Genomic DNA, 14,207 nt, shown 5'->3' on the forward strand with positions numbered 1-14,207 from the left:
CATCGTGAGGAAGGCGCAGCAGCGCCTCTTCAACCTCAGGAGGCTGAAGAAATTCGGCTTGTCACCAAAAGCACTCACAAACTTCTACAGATGCACAATCGAGAGCATCCTGGCGGGCTGTATCACCGCCTGGTATGGCAACTGCACCGCCCTCAACCGTAAGGCTCTCCAGAGGGTAGTGAGGTCTGCACAACGCATCACCGGGGGCAAACTACCTGCCCTCCAGGACACCTACACCACCCGATGCTACAGGAAGGCCATAAAGATCATCAAGGACATCAACCACCCGAGCCACTGCCTGTTCACCCCGCTGCCATCCAGAAGGCGAGGTCAGTACAGGTGCATCAAAGCTGGGACCGAGAGACTGAAAAACAGCTTCTATCTCAAGGCCATCAGACTGTTAAACAGCCACCACTAACATTGAGTGGCTACTGCCAACACACTGTCAATGACACTGACTCTACTCCAGCCACTTTAATCATGGGAATCGATGGGAAATGATGTAAATATATCACTAGCCACTTTAAACAATGCTACCTTATATAATGTTACTTACCCTACATTGTTCATCTCATATGCATACGTTGATACTGTACTCTATATCATCGACTGCATCCTTATGTAATACATGTATCACTAGCCACTTTAACTATGCCACTTGGTTTACATACTTATCTCATATGTATATACTGTACTCGATATCATCTACTGTATCTTGCCTATGCTGCTCTGTACCATCACTCATTCATATATCCTTATGTACATATTCTTTATCCCCTTACACTGTGTATGACAGTAGTTTTTTTTTGGAATTGTTAGTTAGATTACCTGCTCGTTATTACTGCATTGTCGGAACTAGAAGCACAAGCATTTCGCTACACTCGCATTAACATCTGCTAACCATGTGTATGTGACAAATAAAATTTGATTTGATTTGATTTGATTTGATTTGTACTCTGGATGTGGGTTGGGGCCAATCCATCACCACTCTCATCTTTCAGGATCCATCTGAACATTCCCTTCATTGATGATATATCCCAGAAAGGAGATAGTGGAGCGGTGGAATTTGCACTTCTCTGCTTTCACGAAAAAATGGTTCTCTAAGAGGTGCTGAAGGACTTGTCAGACATGGAGGACATATTCTTGAGCAGAACGGGAGAAAACAAGGACGTCGTCGAAGTATACAAACACAAATCAATTCAACATGTCACAGAGCATATTGTTGACCAAGGCCTGGAACACTACTGCGGGAACGTTGGTGAGTCCAAATGGCATGACCAGGTACTCATAGTGTCCACTAGCTGTGTTAAAGGCCATCTTCCACTCGTCTTCTTTGTGTATCCAAACTAGGTGGTAGGCATTCCGAAGGTCCAACTTGGAAAAGATGGTTGCCCCCTGGAGAGGTACGAAAGCTGAGGAGAGGAGTGGTAGAGGGTAACGATTCTTAACTGTGATGTCATTGAGGCCCCGGTAGTCGATACATGGACTTAGGGTCTTGTCCTTTTTTTCCACAAAGAGGAACCCTGTGCTGGCAGGGGAGGAAGAAGGACAAATGCTCCCAGCAGCCAGAGAGTCCTCAATGTACTCCTCTATGGCCTTGGTCTCAGGGCCAGACAGGGAATCTAGCCGGTGTTGTGCCCGGGAGGAGATCAATAACACAATCGTAGGGTCGATGCGGAGGGAGGGAGGTGGCGCGAGTCTTGCTGAAAACCTCCAAGAGGTCCTGGTACTCGGGAGTGGCGGAAAAATTAGAGGCTTTAACAGAGCCCGCAGGAGGACATCCCGGGGCAGGCTGCGCCGCCTTCAGACAATGTGAGTGGCAGAACAGGCTCCATCCCAGGATAGAACCAGTGGTCCAGTCAATAACAGGGTTGTGCCTCTGTAGCCATGAAAATCCCAAAACCACAGGAACATAGGGAGATTCAATGAGAAGAAGCTGGACTCACTGTGATTGCCTGACACAGGCAGGTTAATGGGCACCGTATTATAAGTGACATTGCCAATGGTGCGTCCGTCCAGTACTCTGGTGTCCATGGGAACGGAGAGAAGTTGCGTGGAGATACCCAGCTCCGATACCAGAGTAGGGTCCATAAAACTCTCATCAGACCCAAAGTTTAGACTGGTCACCCCACAGCAGGATAACATGAAAGGGAGTGCGAGTAATGGGAGTTAGAAAACTCCCAGTATGGCCCACCATAGTACTCTTACCTGACTGATGAGTCTGGTCTTTCACTGGACAGGTGGATTTGTAATGCCCTATAGCACCACAATACAGGCAACTGTTGGAGTAAAGCCTATGTAATTGTTCCTGAGGTGACAATTTAGCTCTGCCCTGTTGCATAAGCACAGTAGAAAACGAGTCACCCGTTCCTGATGATTCCAGAGGGCACTCGGGTGACTTCGAATCCTCTCAGAAATGCAGGCGTCGGGGACTCTCGGGGTTCTTCGGGGGCGAGCAAGCAGCCGTGGACAAATGAGCGGGGCTGAAAACAGACCTCTCCCCCCTGCATTCCCGTAGACGTCCATCGATCCTTATAGTTAAGGCTATGATGGAGTCAAGGTCCAGGGGTAACTCCCGAGCTGCAAGCTCATCTTTAATCTCCTACGATAGTCCATGACGAAAAGTATCTAACGGAGACTCCGGGTTCCAGCCATTCTTGGCTGCCAACGTGCGAAAGTCTACCGCGTAATCTGCCACACTACGGGGTTCTTGACGTAATCAAAGTAGGTTTCGGGCGGGCTCATCCGGGAGAGAAAACCGGGATGGCCCATCTTGGTAGAGGGGCCAGCCATTTCTGCAGGCAATGTCACTTTTTTAATTTGTGTGTGTCAATTTTGACCCAGCTAAAAAATGGTCCAGCCCTTCTGGCATCTGCCAGAATTGCCAGATGGCCAATCCAGCCCTGCCACATGGTGTCATATTTCCATTACACCAGTTTTTGTGTGTGTCTGTGTGTTTACAGAGAACACCACTGACGAATGGCAAAACAAACATTCCACCTCAAAGCTGTAAATCATCCCTTGTGAGAAAGGCAGCTGTTGGAATCAACAACATGACAAATTGCTATATTATCTCATAAGAAAATAACTGTCTACAACACTTCAATGTCTTAGATCAGCAGCAAGTTAAGTAATAACGAGTCCAGTTGAACACCTGCCATAGAATAGAACCTGAAAATCAGGCCCTAATGAACATAATACACCTTTGCAGCCAGATGAAGGAAGCCAACCATACTGATATACTGATTCCCCCCCATACACACACACACACCCAATGGACGAGGCCGTGGGGACTGCAGCTCGGTGATCTGCGCATGGCTGCCTGTTTAGTATTCGTCTCACGTCTGGCCGAGGGAGCCACATTAAATCGGGATCAGGTAGATTACAGTCTAATATAGCGGGCTATTAAAGGCTGCAAATGAGAGCCATAGGTTAGAGCCAGAGCAGAGGCCCACTCTCCCAGCATCCTACAGTATTCCTGTGTGCTGCATGCCTGCTTCCCCCCTAACTACCGACTCCCTCACACCACCCACACGCACACACACACATACACACACGTTTGTTCGTACATACGCAGATGGTTTCATGCATGCCTACACGCAGGCACAGATCGACACACGCACGTGACAAAACCAAAGGCTACGGAGGCAGAAATACTACAGGCGGTGTCAACCTGTCTGAAATATGCACCTGACCACAAGGGCCAGTAAGTAAAGGGATGAGAGTTTTTTTTTGTTTATTGTTTATCTTATCTGTATTTCCAGAAGCCTGTGCCAGATTTGTACTTTTTTTAAAACTTGTACATCTATTTTGGGGTGCAATACATTATTTCAACTGTTCTTCTTTTTTTTACAATTTTAAAAAGCAGATGAATATAAACAAATATTAATACAGATTGGTCCAGTTCATGCTACATGGTAAAATAAGTGAATATGTAAGGTGACACATTTCCAGCCAGAGATAATACTTATTATAAACAAAAAGAGCAATAGAAAAAGACACCCAAACCCACACACAAAATAGCACAAATACAATGCTAAGTCTCATTACTGGGCTCCATCTTAATTAATGTAGGTATTTTTCATTTAAGTGAATGTGTTATTTATTCCATCTCATACAGCTCCCAAACCTTTTGCAGCCACAAGTTATATGTTGGAGGGTTGGGTTTTAACCATGTCATTGGATTGCCGTGAGCAAAATCTGCAAAAGACAGTTCTGACCCCTTCCCTCTATGCACTCTGGAATCACCCCCAGGATAGCCACCAAGGAGTGTTGTGGTGTTTCTACATGGTACACCTCATTTAAAGCTGAATAAACATCATCCCAATACACTTTCAACATGACCAGAATGTATGTACATAGTTGCTCACTTGTTCACCATTTCAACCATTCTTGACTGACAAAAAGTTTTTACATGGACAAAGATGTACACAATGCTGTTTGAGGTCACTGCTCTAATTGTGATACACATAATTAAAATAGCCAACAGTACTATAGACCCTATGTCTGGAAGATACATTTTGCACCACGAGTACAATTGTATTGTGGTTTTCAAGAGAGTGCAACATCAAAGGTTGATAGTCTGTTTTCATATTCTTATCTTAGGCTCTTATCCTTATGTAAAGAAGCCTACATCATAAAATGGCAACTACTTCTAAACGTCTAATCAACACACTTCATGGATTGGTGACAATCCCTGTTGAATTCATGGTGTGTTTTGGTCAAATCAGATCACAATTTGTTCTCAACTTCACTGCAATAGTTGATTATTAATTAAGTATAGTTTTCAAACTATAGTACTGAAATAAAATAAATAACTGTTGCCTGTCTTTTGAATGGGAGAATAAAGGTTGAAATCTTATTGGTCATCGTCTCAACCAAATATGACCCATATTTCCGTGTTGAAATGACCTGTCCAGTGAAATGAGCTGCCTCACATCCAGTGGCAGGCTAAGTAAAGATGCAGGAGTAAATGCATATGATTGAGTGAAAAAGCAGCCTACACACACTTTAATCAGACGCAATTCAAACTCAAATTGCATCTGATTGAAGTGTTCAGAGATTCCTTTTTCACCACCTGACAAGTAAACAAAATAACAAACAAACTGTTTGACGCAGCCCCGTATCACTGTGTTATCAATAGTTTGGACGAGGGTTTTAAAAATCTGGTAATTTTCCCAAAATTCCTGGTTGAAGGATTTCTGACACCCTACTTATTCCCTTCTGATTCTATCAATCTTCAATCCAGGAATAATGAAAACTTGGGGATTTTGGAGAAGTTGTGCAACCCTAGTTTGGATCGTTTTCTCATGTTGCCTAGGACATTCAGCTATGGTATGAATCAATATGAAGACGTTAAGTGGGAATGATATGGAAATGATCCATCTGCAAAGCCCCCTCTGTTTAATATAGTGGTTCCAACTTCTGCAACTCAGGCAAGAATGACTTTTCACTGCAGTATCTTTATTCTTGGTGTCAAGAAAATATATATCAATGGTTTGTCAGAAAATACAAGATTGGCAAAGTTTATGGATACTTGCGTAGAATTGACTGGACAAGACTATAACAGGAAACAAATGAAATAGAAGAGAGGATTAAAAACCTATTAATCACTTCTTGTTCTTCGGAAATCCAACTAGCCTACGGATATGGTTGCACTCACACAAATGAAATGTGTCATACTTGCTTCCGTTATAGAAAAGGGTCTGAGCCTTTGTAGTGCTTTGGTGAGGGGGGATCTCATCTGAAGAGGCAGAAGGAGACCTCGGTCTCCCACATGACCTGTCCTTGGAGCATGAATGCTCAAGATTCTCTGCTGGAAAATATTGGACCACATGGCAATTCTTGGTAAAATTAGAATACCTTTCCCAAATACATCGATCAAGAATGAGAATAAGGGGTTGGCTTATGTTGTGAAGGGTCCACCGCACTATAAATCGCTGGGTTGGGACATGCGCAACGTTTTAGTTTGCCGTTTCCCTATCCACACACTTGGTGGCTTGCATGGTGTTTTATCCTTTTGCTTCTCAGTGGCAGTGGTACAGGTTATGGCGCTTGGGTAGGTCCTCTCCTACGAAAAAACACATGCAAGTGTAAAAGTATTAAAAGGCAACCTAAACACATTGTCATTTCTATTAAACTTTAAACCAAAATACTAAATGGAGAGTTTCATACTTGCGTCTGATCCTTTGCATCGATTTGGTGAGGGGGAACCCTCAATTAAGAAGGCAGAAAGAAACCTCGAGCCCTCAAGCTCCAGGGTTAAGCCATGTGAGAGACCAAGATGATTCTCTGAGAGATTAGATTAGATTAGACATCATGCCAATTGTTTTTACAAATGAAATACCTTTATAAAATACAATGATCAAGAATAAGATGTTGGGGCCTCCCGAGTGGCACAGCAGTCTAAGGCACTGCGTCGCAGTGCTTGAGGTATTACAGCAGATCGTAACCGGGAGACCCATGAGGCAGCGCACAATTGGTCCAGCGTCGTCTGGGTTAGGGGAGGGTTTGGCCGGCCAGGATTCCTTTTCCCATTGCACTCTAGCAACTCCTTGTGGCAGCCGAGAGCCTGCAAGCTGACTTCGGTCACTAGTTGTACAGTGTTTCCTCAGACACGTCGGTGCGGCTGGCTTCCGAGATAAGCGAGCTTGGCAGGGTCATGTTGTGCAGGACGCACGGCTCCCATCCTTCGCCTCTCCCGAGTCCGTACAGGAGTTGCAGCGATGGGACTGTAATTGGATATTACAAAATTGGGGAGACAAAGGGGTCGTCATTACCTGATGGCTTGTGCTGCATTTGAGCCTTCTTGGTAGTAACTTCTGTACATGTCATGTCCTGACCACAGTAAGCTGTTTTTTCTCTATGTTGGTTGGGGCGTGATAGTGACTCGGGTGGGTCATCTAGGTGTTTTGTATGTCTATATTGGCCTGATATGGTTCCCAATCAGAGACAGCTGTTTATCGTTGTCTCTGACTGGGGATCATATTTAGATAGCCATTTCCTCATTTGTGTTTGTGGGATCTTGTCTACATTTAGTTGCCTGAGTGCACAGCAGTAGCTTCACGTTTCATTTGGTTGTTTGTTCAGTGAGTTTCGGTTTATTAAAATTATGTGGAACTCTATGCACGCTGCACCTTGGTCTACTCATTTCGACGAGCGTGACAGTACATCAGAACAGCGATTCCTCACCATGAACTGGAAGAAGCTTTTTCCTTAAGAAAATATGGGGGAAAATAGGGCACAGATCGGGCTGCCTTCTGAGAATCCTTAGGCGAGCGTGTGAAGTCCCACTGCCATCCATTCTACTTGCGAACATGCAAACATTGGAAAATAAAATTGATGACCTACGATTCTGATTATCCTACCAACGGTGATGATGGTTGGATGTTCTTGGCAGTATGTTTCACTTGGCTTGATTCAGACAGTCTCCTTGTCTCTTGTACCAATGGATTATGTGGGCTTTTATTTTTAAAATTTTTTTCACCCCTTTTTCATGATGTCCAATTGGTAGTTACAGTCTTGTCCCATCGCTGCAACTCCCGTACGGACGCAAGCCACACTGCTTCTTGACACACTGCTTGCCTGAAAGGCACCCGCAACAATGTGTTGGAGGAAACACCATACAGCTGGCAACCAAAGTCAGTGTGTATGGGACAAGGCCATCCCGGCCGGCCAAACTCTCCCCTAACCCGGACAACGCTGGGCCAATTGTGTGCAGCCTCATGGGTCTCCCGGTCGTGGCCGGATGCGACACAGCATCATCCAGGTTAGACCTTTTTGGAAACATCCTTCAATACTATGGGACCAGTGTAAAGCAAAAACTACCTGTACTCCGTGGCCTTTCGTCAGTCGAGTCCTGCCAGTCACAGAGGTTGTCAGGCAAATTATTTTGGCAATAAGCCTTTGAAAGGAGATCAGAGCCTCTGACATCTTGATTTTCTGACAGGAAGACAATGCATGTTTTAGGGCCTCATTTAAGGAAAATCATGACGCCCAAGCATATCATATGCATATAAGCTAATAGAAACCATGAAATACAAGAAACTCCAGATTCTACTAATGGAGATGTAGCTACTTGATGGCTAGCCATGTAGGCCAAATAATTGAATTCATAATTTCTCTCTGGATGTGTCCCCTCGGAGTGTAACTCTACCCTTCCGTTCAAAGAGCCTTTAATCTGAAACTATTTATTCCACCCGTGGTGAGGTTATTTTCATTAGCCCAAGATCCCAGCTTCACACATATACCACCCTTTGTTGCAGTTTGAGAAGATCCTGCTTCACACAATCAGACGACCTCTTAATCTCATCCCTATCAAACAACCTTTCAGTACGATCACTTGTTGTAACACTGGAGGTGTCACTCACGTTACCATCTACACTAGTTTCTGTCAAAATGTCAGATTTTCCATTATCGCTAGACTCTACAAGAGCTAAAACAGCTGCATGGCATTTACGCCACCGTTGATGATAAGTCACAGCTCAATTGCAGTAGTCCAACAAACAATCAAAATAAGTCTATAGGTGATAAAATGATTGTCTTACCTCTTCAGCAATTGTCTTCTCCACAGGGCTTGTTTAGCTTGAAATTGGTTGTGCTTTGTGTTAATTATCGTAGGCTTCTCATACTAAAGGCAATCAGGTCAATTGGGTGCAGGTGTCAGTCGGCATCAAACAGGTTGACTAGATACTGTACCCTTTTCACAAGTGTGGCAACATTTCATGCAATGTCAATCACAAAATATCATATGAAAATGTAGCCCTATATGTAGAATGCTAAATTCATTATATTAATTATAGTCTTATCAATATATATATACTGAACAAAAATATCAACTCCGTCACAACACAATGCCACAGATTTCTCAAGTTTTGAGGGAGTGTGCAATTGACATGCTGACTGCAAGAATGTCCACCAGAGCTGTTGCCAGAGAATTGAATGTTAATTTCTCCACCAATGTCTTTTTAGAAAATTTGTCAGTACGTCCAACCAGTCTCAACTGCAGACCACGTGTATCCACGCCAGCCCAGGACCTCCACAACCGGCTTCTTCACCTGCGGGATTGTCTGAGACTAGCCACCCGGACAGCTGATGAAATTGAGGAGTATTTCCGTCTGTAATAAAGCCCTTTTGTGGGTAAAAACAAATTCTGATTGGCTGGGACTTGCTCCCCAGTGGGTAGACCAGTCTCCCAAGTGGGTGGGCCTATACCCTCCCAGGCTCACACGTGGGTGTGCCCCTGCCCAGTCATGTGAAATCTATAGATTTTGGCTTAATTTATTTATTTAAATTGACTGATTTCTTTATATGAACTGTAACTCATTAAAATCGTTGAAATTGTTGCATGTTGCGTTTATATTTTTGTTCAGAGTATTATGAATAACATATTTATTAAATACAATTTCCAAAGGTAAAAGTGTATTATTAATATAATTCATGTGGCATCCTATTTATAGGGCTAATTGTAAATACTTCTAAATTTAAAGCAATCAATCATAAATTAATGATAGTATAGCTATACATTGAAATGATGGTGTCCTTTGGGCAAATCAGATGTCAATCTACTACATTGAATGTAGCCTACATAAACCCAATCTTATTCTGAACTTACTTTCACATAGCTTGTGTAAAACAAGATAAAGGAGTTACTTTCAATCATTCAATGTTATTACGGTACAGCATAGCTATGCAAATGAGTATGGACGCTGAGCCGTGTCCATTTGTGTTGAGATGATAGCTCAGCAGAAACTAACACAACTTGTTTCCAAAGCTAAGCATAGGTACATAGAGGTAGTTGTCTGGATGGTACATGTCCCCTCATTATACAAGTACAGAGTCACTGTTCAGGCAGATATCGTTGTGGCTTCAGATTTTATTTCAATATTGACATCTCTTTATTTAGGTTGATGGCATGATGTTGAAACATTGACATAGATTCAAACATACCTTTTTACTATCGACATTGAAACAAGGTCAAATAAAATATGTCTAATCAAATATGAAATTCAACATAATTTAATCCATCCAATATACACTATATATATATATATCATTTTTTAAACCTTTATTTAATCAGGGAGTCATACTACAACCAATGGCTCTTTTACAGATGAGCCCTGAATTATATACATTACAGAAAATACACACATTTATATAAATACAAAATGCAAGCAGAAAGAACAACATGGTCATAAAAAGAATGGATCTGATGTTGCATGTGCTGCAATTCCTATGTAGATTCTAAGTGAGATTTTTTGCAATTTTACATGGATTTCAACATATACAGTACATAGTTTGATGATTATGGTGAAGTTAGGTTAAGTAATTGTATTTCAATGTTTGCAACGCAGGTTGTAATGATATGAAAACACTACTGGTTGATTACTTTTTGCAAATCCAAATGTGTTTCAAACATAGATTCATCGTCACAATATGTTGACAAATTACATTGAAACAACTAGTTTGTGCCCAGTCGGATCTCATTGTCTACCGTTTTCTTTGTCTGTTGCATTTGTCTTTTGAGTTAATGATCAAGTTATCTTGCTAATGCAGTTCCTGGGTGTCAAATAGAGCATTGTTGCAGTACAACATGCTGTAGTTAACACACAATGCACAACTAAACTTCCCTCTAAGGCCGGGATTGAATCTGATCACACATTGGGACAATGCGCCATTTAGGTATTTTCCGATTGAGCCGACATATGCAGTGTTTACTGTGAATGTGGTCTCAGCGAACACAAACATTGCCTTTAAAAGGACCATTGTCTAAAAAGCGCGATCAGATTGAATACCTGCCTCAGTCTGTTAACATGATACATACCTCAAATACGCCAATACCGAGGCAACCTTCTCAAACAGATTTACTTTTCCTCTTTGTACCTAGAACTACTACTTATACGGCAATCAAGATACAGCTAGAGCAGTTATGAAGTTGAACTACTTCCTGTCTTCTCCTATCCTTCCAGACACCCTCTATTCCCACTGCTGGCCCTGCTGTTTGAGAAGTGTGAGCAGGCCACCCAGGGCTCCGAGTGCATCACCTCTGCCAGCTTCGATGTGGACATCGAAAACTTTGTCCACCAGCAGGAGCAGGACCACAAGCCATTCTTCAGCGAGGACCCTGAGCTGGACAACCTGGTTAGTACCCTGCCTGGGGGCCATCTAAATAGTTTAACGTGGATTTGAACCATCTCAAAGTCTAACATGGCTTCCTAATATTGAGCAGTAGTCATAGTCATACTGTGATGACTTCCTCCACCAGTAGAGAGAGCAAATCATCCTCAACATTAGTAAGCCACCCTGGACTACTGAGATGCCTCCTCAGCGTAAGGAAGCTCTGTTAAATATCCCTTTCAGGTCCCACCCGCAATAAAGTTGTCTTATTTTCTCTCTCACCCTTTCTCATGTACACAGTTCTCATTTCATTAGCTCTCTCTCTTGCTCCCTCACACACGTCTACCTCTACCCCCTCCCTCTTGTACCTCTTACTTTCCTCCTTTGTCTGTCTCAATATCTGTTTCTATTCTATTCACCCTTTCTCTCTCTTCCCCTTTCCCACTCTTCCCCTCATGATCTCTCCCTCCTACCATTCTATGACAGATAGCAGTAATTAGAAATTAGGAGAAATATGGAGGGTGGCTAGAGAGAGAGAAATCATTATGTGGGTGCTCGGCGACAAGTGGTGCGGCAGTCAATTAACCCCACATCTGTGTGCTTTACAAGGTGCTGGTCGGGGGCTGGACCCAGCACACACTAACTCTTCCACAGTACAGTAAGCTGACTGGCTGAGATGGCACAAGGCCCCGACTAAGCAAGCAGCGGTAATTGTCATGTAACATCTCAACTGGCTCGAATTTGACTCTTACGATATTACCGTAGAATATCTCAACAGCATGGGATATTAGGTGAGAGGGACATCTCCAATAAGAATCCCTATTGTAAACTTGCTAGGGTGATGACAACTAGGGTATTAACTTCAGGTAGAATGCTTATAGATTTGTTATTATATAAGGATATGCTTTCATACATTTAAATGAAGATGAAACAGTAAATAACTCCACCAATGCAACAGACGTAAGATTCAAGATGTATTTTGTCACATTTTCAATGTACCACACCAAAATAAATTAAAATAATAAACACCAAAAAAAATTCAGAACCTGTGTCCAAATTACTTGCAAGATTGCTTAAACTCGTTGGAGCTGAAAAAAGAAGAAGTCCCGAAGCACCCCATCGCTGTGGTTACTCACTAACGTTACTCGTAGATATTTCCTCAGCGAAGTATAACAGTTCCGTGCAGCTGTCCTCACAAGATCCACAGCAAGCACAGCTATCAATGCAGACAGTACTCATTAACAGCAACAGATATGCCATGGAAACATAAACTCGTTAATCTTCCACAAGCAATTCTCTCCAGGTCTCGCACGATGCTAGGCTGACCTCGAGGCTGTCAAATACCGCCACGATGAGACGGTAGATTCAGTCTCTACTAAGTCTTTCTTAACAAAATAATAATACTCTCTTATAAAATAAAATCAGTATTTCCCTTCAAAACTCGGTAGATACGTGTCAAACGACCACCCCTCATCACTGTCAAACGCTCCCTAAAACACTTCAGCAAGCAAGCCTATCTAATCGACCTGGCCCGGGTATCCTGGAAGGATACTGACCTCATCCCATCAGTAGAGGATGCCTGGTTGCTCTTTAAAAGTGCTTTCATCGCCATCTTAAATAAGCTTGCAAGAACAAATCAGATATAGCCATTGGTTCACCCCAGACTTGACTGACCTTGACCAGCACAAAAACATCCTCTGGCGTTCTGCATTAGCATCAAATAGCCCCCATATCGCGATATGCAACTTTTCAGGGAAGTCAGGAACCAATAAACTCAGTCAGTTAGGAAAGCTAAGGCTAACTTTTTTCAAACAGAAATTTGCATCATGTAGCACTAATTCCAAAAAGTTTTGGGACACTGTAAAGTCCATGAGAATAAGAGCACCTCCTCCCAGTTGCCCACTGCACTGAGGCTATGAAACACTGTCACCACCAATAAATCTATGATAACTAATCATTTCAATAAGCATTTTTCTACGGCTGGCCATGCTTTCCACCTGGCTACCCCTACCCAGGGCAACAGCTCAACACCCCCTGCAGCAACTTTCCCAAGCTTCTCCTTCTCCCAAATCCAGTTGATGTTCTGAAAGAGTGGCAAAATCTGGATCCCTACAAATCAGCTGGGATAGACCATCTGGACCCTCTCTAAAATTATCCGCCGAAATTGTTGCAACCCCTATTACTAGCCTGTTCACCCTCTCTTTCGTATAATCTGAGATCCCCAAAGATTGGAAAACTGCCACGGTCCTCCCCCTTTTCAAAGGGTCCGACACTCTAGACCCAAACTGCTATAGACCTATATCCATCCTGCCCTGCCTTTCTAAAATCTTCGAAAGCCAAGTTAACAAACAGAATACCGACCATTTCGAATCTCACCGTACCTTCTCCACTATGCAATCTGGTTTACGAGCTGGTCATGGGTGCACCTGAGCCACGCTCAAGGTCCTAACCGACATCATAACCAGTATCAATAAAAGGGAGTACTGTGCAGCTGTCTTCATCGATCTGGCCAAGGCTATCAACTCTGTCAATCACCACATTCTTATTGGTAGACTCAATAGCCTTGGTTTCTCATATTACTGCCTCGCCTGGTTCACCAACTACTTCTCAGATAGAGTTCAGTGTGTCAAATCGGAGGGCCTGTTGTCTCTATGGTGGTGCCACAGGCTTAAATTCTCAGGCCAACTTTTTTTTCTGTATACATCAATTATGTCAATCTTGCTGCTGGTGATTCTTTGATCCACCTCTACGCAGACGACACCATTCTGTATACCTCTGGCCCTTCTTTGGACACTGTGTTAACAAATCTCCAAACAAGCTTCAATTCCATACAACACTCCTTCCGTGGTCTCCAACTGCTTTTAAATGCTAGTAAAACTAAGTGCATGCTCTTCAACCGATTGTTGCCTGCACCCGCCCGCTCGACTAGCATCACTACTCTGGAATATAGAATATGTGAACAACTACAAATACCTATGTGTCTGGTTAGACTGTAAACTCTCCTTCCAGTCTCAAATTAAGCATCTTCAATCCAAAATTAAATCTAGAATCGGCTTCATATTTCGCAACAAAGCCTCCTTCACTCATGTTGC

At 43.0% G+C, this 14,207-nt stretch overlaps 1 protein-coding gene and 1 long non-coding RNA gene across 2 annotated transcripts in view; one reads left to right on the plus strand and one right to left on the minus strand.

The window, feature by feature from the left end:
- The window catches only part of pknox2 (pbx/knotted 1 homeobox 2), a 138,345-nt gene that overhangs the window by 88,072 nt on the left and 36,066 nt on the right, over nt 1-14,207 (plus strand). Inside the window, exon 5 of the mRNA XM_024393768.2 lies at nt 10,968-11,139. Within this exon, the coding sequence (XP_024249536.2) occupies nt 10,968-11,139 (172 nt within the window). The remainder of the gene's footprint in view (nt 1-10,967; nt 11,140-14,207) is intronic.
- LOC112228443 lies at nt 5,375-8,612 on the minus strand. Its single transcript, XR_002950039.2, has 4 exons — nt 8,547-8,612; nt 7,828-7,941; nt 6,175-6,291; nt 5,375-6,070 (listed from the first exon to the last, which is right to left on the minus strand). It is a non-coding gene; the product is annotated as an uncharacterized LOC112228443 (long non-coding RNA).

The sequence above is a fragment of the Oncorhynchus tshawytscha genome, linkage group LG30, assembly GCF_018296145.1.
Source record: "Oncorhynchus tshawytscha isolate Ot180627B linkage group LG30, Otsh_v2.0, whole genome shotgun sequence".
In the NCBI taxonomy this organism is placed as follows: domain Eukaryota; kingdom Metazoa; phylum Chordata; class Actinopteri; order Salmoniformes; family Salmonidae; genus Oncorhynchus; species Oncorhynchus tshawytscha.